The 8,215-nt window shown below is 33.9% G+C and overlaps 1 protein-coding gene across 1 annotated transcript in view; it reads left to right on the forward strand.

The window, feature by feature from the left end:
• Positions 1-7,664, forward strand: part of ftsj3 (FtsJ RNA 2'-O-methyltransferase 3) — a 16,302-nt gene extending 8,638 nt beyond the window's left edge. Inside the window, exons 10-20 of the mRNA XM_084415691.1 lie at positions 1,454-1,540; positions 1,615-1,773; positions 2,415-2,550; positions 2,662-2,858; positions 3,726-3,843; positions 3,923-4,146; positions 4,246-4,343; positions 5,217-5,319; positions 5,402-5,585; positions 6,844-6,938; positions 7,020-7,664. Of these exons, the coding sequence (XP_084271817.1) occupies positions 1,454-1,540; positions 1,615-1,773; positions 2,415-2,550; positions 2,662-2,858; positions 3,726-3,843; positions 3,923-4,146; positions 4,246-4,343; positions 5,217-5,319; positions 5,402-5,585; positions 6,844-6,938; positions 7,020-7,284 (1,666 nt within the window). The 3' untranslated portion in view covers positions 7,285-7,664. The remainder of the gene's footprint in view (positions 1-1,453; positions 1,541-1,614; positions 1,774-2,414; positions 2,551-2,661; positions 2,859-3,725; positions 3,844-3,922; positions 4,147-4,245; positions 4,344-5,216; positions 5,320-5,401; positions 5,586-6,843; positions 6,939-7,019) is intronic.
• The last annotated feature ends 551 nt before the right edge of the window (positions 7,665-8,215 follow it).

Below are 8,215 nucleotides of genomic sequence, written 5' to 3' on the forward strand. Positions count from 1 at the left end.
CGGACGGATGATGATTTTTGTGATGCGGATGAAATAATAGCCCATCCGCGCATCTCTAATGTAGAAGATGAGTCATATTTACAAAACATCATCACATCTTTCTGAGTTTTATTTCAGAAATCATCCAGTTCTACCTTCTCTTTAATAAATGATTCAGTAACAAATATTTTTTTAACAGTCACTTGCCGCCACCTACTGGTGAAACAATGTAATCGATAAATGCGTTATTTTAAGCGCCAAGTTTCTATCAAAAGCTGATTTACTCTATTTTGATCGATATCGTAGACATCAGTGTTTATGTTTAAACTTTGAACTTTTATCCAAGTACTTAATTTGAACTATTGTATCACAGAAATAATGATACTATGAGGAAAAGACTGCAGTTTCATGACGACTCTCTCCGGGTCAGGGCTAACACAGATCTGAATGTTGGGATATGATTTTGTCACAGTTTAATAGACAGACGAAATGAAAGATCATCGCGTGTGTTTGAATGGAGATCACAGTCTTTTAAAGACTTGGGAATAATCTCGGGAATAATCCCCACTTGGGATATTACGTCACTCAACACTCATAGATAACGACACATTTCATCCTCTGCTGGAACGAAAGTGGCTAACTTCTGTCAACCTCATCTACAAGCAAGGACAAAAATAAAGCAATTTAATTTGAATTAATATCGATTCTGGAATAAAAAAATCGATTTTAAATCATGATAGCTAGGTGAATCCCAGCCCTAATGACTCGTGCGTTATCTGTGCACAGTCACACACACACACCCAGAGAGAGAGAGAGGGAGAGCTGTGTTTCAGACATCGCTCGACCACTGAATTGATTCCTCTTTTGCGTTTCCTTGCCCTTGAACGGACACACACACACAAAATTATGTCAAAATACTTGATTTCACTATTAAATAATATTCTCTCGGTTCTGTCATCAGTGAACAGTTGAGAAAGTAACCGGATGTTTGTCAGTTTATTCGGTCTTAAAGTGACAGCAGCCTAATATTCCTGCTGCCGTCTGTCATTAATATTAATAAAACAACAAAATACAGCTTTAACAAATAGTGTTATTTTACATTTAGGCATAATTATTAATTACTGTACCTGAATACCACTGTTAGACTTTGTAACTTTATTTAGTATTCATCTCTGCTTGTAATTTGTGTGTTTGTTCTTATTTTATTACTGACTGGTCACTTGTTTTTAATAATGTTTGAACTTTATCAGTTAGGCTTGTAGTTTTTGATGTAATATCGAAGAACTTCAAGTGAGCTTTAAGTAATAAATGAACCCCCCCCCAATCTATCTATTTTATTTTTGCTGAGCCAAAAAATGATCCAATCCGTGGCTCAAAAACCGTTAATGATCCGAACCGGGAATTTTGAGATCCGTTCCACCACTAATGTGCATATATGGAGAGCTGAAATCTGATTGGCTGTTTGTGTTGTTAGTCTGTTGTTGTCATGGAGATCCAAGCTGAGGAGGTTCCTGGCTAGAAAACTGAAAGAGGAAGCCAAGCAACTGGATCCGGAAATCAAGTACGTCATTATTGGTGTCCTATAATTCATGTATCGCACAGTAAAGATTCACTATTAACTGCGCACTCTAACAGTCTCGACTCAAACGATGACGAGAGCGATACTGACGAGAAGGAAGGCAAGAAAAAGGCGGTGGAAAAGAAGGATGAGGAGAACGCGGCGGACGAAGAGGAAGAAGAAATGGAGAAGAAACTGGCGGAGATGAAAGCCGAGGAGTTCGCCGATCTCAAACGGTAGATTTATATCATGTTAAAGTATCATTGATTATATCTATTGTAGGTTTTTTGTTTTTACTTGGAATTTATCTTGTATTTTTCTGTTTTCATTTTAAAGTTTAAGGAATTTTGTTCTGTTTTTATTAGTTTTAGTTGTTTACTTTTCATGTCTATATTGTTTTTAGTTCCTTTAGTCTTAGTTATTTTAGTTCTAAGGCAAGTTTATTTATATAGAACATTTCATACACAATGGCAATTCAAAGTGCTTTACATAGAAGAAATTAAAATAATAAAAAGAAATAAGAATAATTAAAACAGTTTAGAGGAAGTAGTAAATGTTAAAAAGTACTTAAAGTAAATGTTCCCATGGCACGTTTTTTATATTTTATTTAATGTTTGTTTTATTTCAAGTACTATTTTTTTTTATTTTTTTTTTATATATATATTTAAATAGCAAAAAAAAAACATATATATAAAAAATTTTTTTTAGGATTTAATATTTGCTTTTTTTTTTAAATATGTCTGTGTGGTGTCTAGTTTATTTCATTTAATTTAGTTTATTTTTTATTTTTAGTTAACGATCATAACCCTGCTGTAAGAACGTAAACTGGCGTTTTCCACTGAAAGTGTGTTTCTAACGTGTTTGTGTCGTTGAACAGGAAAAAGAAGAAGCTCCTGAAGGAGAAGCGCAAGCAGAGAGAGCGAGTGGAGCTGAAGATGGATCTTCCTGGAGTTTCCATCGCCGACACCAGCGATTCCTCCATGTTTTCTCTTGCCGCCATCAAGAAGGCGGAGGCAAGTGAACCCGTCGAGGCGTCCCGTAGACCAGCGGCCTTTGTCCCATTTTCACCGAATCCGAGTCGGATCATCTTCAGACTGTGCTGATGGTGTTTGTCTGTCCCGCAGGGTCTCAGCGCCGTCACACAGGGAGATATGAAGGTAACGGACGCTCTGCTGGATGACGAGGAAGAGGACGATGTGCACATCTCTGACGAGGACGAAGACGAGCGCATGTCTCTGGCCTCGGACCTCGACTCCGACGACTTCGAGGAGATCGAGAAGAAAGAGAGAGAAATCAAGGGAAAGATGCCTAAGAAGAAAAAGTATGCTTCTCGTGAATATATTGTTTTTTACATTGTTGTTTTTTTAAATAATATAAAAGAAATGTATGAACTGTACATATTACATTTAAAACGATTACAATATATATAAATTCAATCAATTTTTTTATATAAAAGCATATCAAAATCATATTTATATTGCTTTACATATTTATTATACCTGAATGTATATTGATTATTTATTTTAATATAATACATTTAATGTAAATATTTACATTTAATATATAAACTATTTATATATAAATTATATTTATATTGTTATATTATTTAAAAATTTTATTTCACTAAATATATATTAAATACAATATATAATTTATATCTAATAAAAAAAATATATATGTATGTGTGTGTATATATGTGTCTGTGTATTGATTACTTTAATATGATAATATCATATATTTAATATAAAATATAAAACTTATAAACTTAAAATAAATGTTATGTATATAAACTGCAATATAAAATAAAACCATATACAATAAAAATCTAAAATAAATATTTATACTGTAAAGAGGTATAGTATAAATATAATTTAAATACTTCTTGAAAATAAAAAGAAACTAGTAAATACTTTTACTTAATTAAAAAATAAAATATACGTTATATATAATATTTATGATGTATATTTATTTTTTTAAGTAAAAGTAAAGTTATTGCTTACATTTTTTTTTAAATGCATAAAATATATTTATATTGTTTACATTTTTTTTTTACATTTTTAATACATATAAAATATATAAAAGTAGATAACAAATAATTGAAATGCATTTACTTGAAACCTAAATATAAACTGCTTTGTACACTGTGTGTGTAATTAATTAACTGTTTTGGTTTTTGCGTTTCCCGCAGAGTTTCGTTTGCCGCCGCGCAGCAGGACGAAGGGGAAACCAACGGGAACGAGTTAATCGTCGAACTGGAAGGAAAAGACGAGAAGAAAGAGCGTGAGACCAACATGTGGTTCAGCAAGGTGTGAATCACTCATTTAGACCAATGCGAATCCCTAAAACCGGTTTAGGCCAGATTTCAACGTTTTATTCTCCGCACAGGACATCTTTTCAGAGCTGGATCTGGACGACGACACAGACGCCATGAGTGAACTGAGACAAACCCAGCTGCTGCAGTCTGGGAAGGGCAAAAAGAGGAAAGCGGAGGCGGAGCCTATCGCACAGAAACAGGAAGTGGCCACGCCCTCACAGGAAGCGAAGAAGGCTAAAGACGACAGCGACTCTGATGATGACAGCAGCGATGATGATGGTGGTGATGATGAGAGGTGACGTTTATATATTCGCCTATATTAGCGCTAAGCAGAATCAATTCCGTTCTCTAAAAAACAAAAAACAAACGTGTTTTTTTTTGTTTTTTTTAACAGGGAAATTGCGCAAATGAAACACGCCTCGGCGGCCGTCGGCACGAGAGGAGCGGCTGATGAGGACGATGACTTTCAAGTTGTTCCTGTGGAAAAAACAAGTCAGTCCAGAATTATATCAAACATTTGACATCATCAGAGAATTATATTTAAAACCCTCTGGTGCTCTTCTGTCATTTTTGACGGTATTATTATTATTATTATTATTTAATTTTTTTTCGGAATGGTACGAAACTTGGTAAAGGTTTTGGCACTTGCTGTGTGAACACAAACAAAAAAATCATGGACATGATTCGAACAGGTTAAATGGTCCTGAAAAAATAGTCACAGTTGTCCTCCTCGCGGTCAAAAATGAGCTCATTGGAAATGAATGGGAGACGAATTTCATCTAGTGGAAGCGTTTGGTACTGCGGCCAAACAAAATCTTACTGGAAGCTAATTTTTATCAAGCTCAAGTTTTGAACACAACTTTTTGTGTTCACAAGATTTTTCACAAGATTTAGATTTTCTTTAAAAAGCTACTTTTTCGAACTCCATATGATCGTTTGTCCAATTTTTCCCAAATTCGAATCGAAAAAAGTTCAAATTCGAAAAATGTTACGGATTTTGTGTCGATAATCTAAACTATTTTCGTATACTGTATCAACGAATTTGATGGCTGTATCTCATGAGAGATTTGACATTGACACTAAACTTTGTGTAGTTGTCACCCAACACTGATCACAACAGATAATTTTGGTGTCAGCGCCACCTATTGGTCAAAAGTAATAATGTGACATTACAAGTGATTTGTATTTATCGACTTCCAACCATTTTGCTTAAAATCGTCTCCAAATGTCTTTACTCATTGTTTCAGTTGGTCTGACGCTCCATGCCTTATTTTTTAGCTCCTCGTTCTGCCTCTGTGATGTTTGTACCCTTTATTTGCTGCTTGCAGCTATATTTAATTTGTGTAATTATTTTTTGTTTCACAGATAAACGTGCTCGGATTCTTGACGCAGAGGGTTTGGCGCTCGGCGCTCAGATCGCCGCCTCCAAAAAGAGAGTGCGAGACCTGGTCGACGGCTCCTTCCACAGGTGAGAGCTCAGACGGCGGTTAGCCGTTGCGTCAGCCGCGAGTTTCTGAGCTAATAAAGTCGTCTTTTTGCTGTTCTTGCAGGTATGCGAACTCTGAGGACATGACCGAAGTTCCCGCCTGGCTTTTTGACGATGAAAAGAAGCACCGGAAGAGGCCTGTTCCTGTCACCAAAGACATGGTGGAGGAATACAAGCAGAAATGGCGGGAAATCAACGCCCGTCCCATCAAACGTGTGGCAGAGGCCAAAGCCCGCAAGAAGAGACGGGTAAGAGTTTGTCGAGGAGAGATGATGTCAGCGGCTTTCAGATAGGCGTGTTGAGACATAAAAAAAAATAAAAAATAAAAATTATTATCGTTATTCACTGTTATTACACATTTTAGAAAAATAAAATAACTATTTTCTTGAATTTTTAAAATGTCATCTTTATCCTTTAAGTCAAGGTTTTTATTATAATTAAATATAATAATATATTTGTGTAATGGTGTTATTAATGTTATAGATGTTTACCATTTCATTTTACTAGATTGGATTTAGTAGTAGTTCTTTATTACATAATTTGTTTTTAGTAGTTTTTAATTTCAGTAGATTTTGAGGGGTTTTTTTCATGAGGGAAAGTTTTATTATTATTATTATTATAAAATATATTGTATTGTAGTTTATTTTATGTGTGTGTGTGTGTATATATATATATGTATGTATGTATGTATGTATGTGTATAGATGTTTAGTCTTATTTTATGTATAACAAAAATGTAAACATCTTTTAAATATATAAAATTATATCTATTCTAATAATACAAACTGAAAATCATGAGAAGAATGTTTTAATATATCATTAATTTCCTCTTATGGTATTTAGACTATTATTAAATAGTAAAATATATTATTACAATATCTATTAATAACTCTATCTATATATATAGCATGTTTTAATTTGAAAAGATTCTTGTTATATATAAAATATTTTCTTATTTTCCACTTATGATTTCATTTTTAATTTATTATTTTAAAACTAATACAATATTTTTAAATAAAATACTGTATTATATTTTTATTGATATATAGATTTTCTTATTTATAAAAATATAAGTTTATTATTCATATATAATACATTTTGTATTTCTAATTATAATAATATTTCTATTTATAAAATATTAGTACTACGTTATGTAAATATTTATTTATTTATTTATATATATATATATATATAATGTGTGTGTGTTTAGATGTTTACTTTTTTGTAAACATCTTTTATATATCAACATTATTTTTCACTTATGAATTAAACATTTTGATCATTTTTGTGGTTATAAAATAAAATATGGTATTATATTATACATTTTATTGATGTTATTTACATTTATGTATAAAATAAAATATGTACTTTATTGTTATATGAAATGTTCTAAAGTTATCCAGTGGAAAATGGTAATGAAAAACTATTTCTGATGCAGGAAACCTTGACAAACATACACTGACTTCAAACTGAATGTGGCCTTTAAATGCGTATTTTCTTGTTGTAGACGATGAAGAAGTTGGAGCAGGCCAAGAAAAAGGCCGAAGCCGTCGTGAACACGGTGGATATTTCAGAGCGAGAGAAAATGGCACAGCTCAAAAGGTCAGTCTCGACATCGACGCGTCGGCTACTTTTCATGTTAAACTCGTGATAATTATTATTATTTTTTCTCTTTGCTCGCAGCATCTACAAAAAGGCCGGCGTGGGAAAAGAGAAGCAGGACGTCACGTATATTGTGGCCAAGAAGGGCGTCGGGCGTAAAGTGAGGCGTCCGGCCGGACTCAAGGGCGTTTTCCGTGTGGTTGATGGACGGATGAAGAAAGACACGAGAGCCGCGCAGAGGAAGGACGACAAGCAGCGAGGCAAAGGAGGCAAAGGAGGCAAAGGAGGGCGGGGCAATAAAGGTGGGCGGGGCATGAAGGCGGGTAAAGGACGTCCAAAGAAGTGAGCGACGCCTCTCACGCCCTCATACGGACTGAGTTAATTTAGCTAGCTGTGTCGTACAGATTGGATTATTAGCGCATATGCTAATATTCACTTCCAGCCTCTGGTTACCGACAACATGCTGTTTTGCTCGGACTTTGACACGCTTGATTATAAATAAGGGGCTGAACCCTTTAGACCAATCAGACGTGGCTCCAATCGTTGATGTTTTTCAGCACTGGTGTAATGCTGCGTGTTTTGATGTTTAACATATACTTTGTGGTATATGAACTTCAGGTGTATATACGGTAACCTCCTGATTTTTCTGGATTAATTATGCCAATGTATGTGCAAAAAAAAAATCTGCTTGGATCGTCAGTGACTTTTAATAAATACAAATTTAAATTGACAAATTGTGTCTTGGTAAATCAAAGTAAATTTACATTTTTATTTGTATATATGTGTGTATCTTTGTGTGTGTGTGTGTGTGTATAATATATATATCACTTTTTTTATGTAATGGGTGTGCTTGAAAATAGTTTCTCAAACAGTCTGGACCGATACTTAGAAATCCAAATTTAAATTTTTAATTCAGTCATTGTTGATTCTGTTTTATTCAGAAGCATTTAAATGTAGGAATTCAAAGGAATCGATGTGCGATTTATTAAACGCTTTGTTCCTATTGGCGTCCACATATGTTTTGATAGTTTGATAGACAATAGTTTTCACATTTTGACTGAATCTACACATGTGATTCCTATATAGCTAACAATTGTTGGATCACTGGAAGTTGTGGAAAAGTTGTTAGTTTCTGCTTCCCAGAACGGATATTCTAAACATTTGTTATCCGGGAACGTTTTCTTAACGTAAATAGAACGTTCCTGTTTGTATAACATTCACCTGTTTGATTTCCAAATACCATATGGGAACGTCCCCACCATAGTTTGCTCATTTAT

Source organism: Rutilus rutilus (assembly GCF_951802725.1).
Source record: "Rutilus rutilus genome assembly, chromosome: 8".
Taxonomy (NCBI): Eukaryota; Metazoa; Chordata; class Actinopteri; order Cypriniformes; family Leuciscidae; genus Rutilus; species Rutilus rutilus.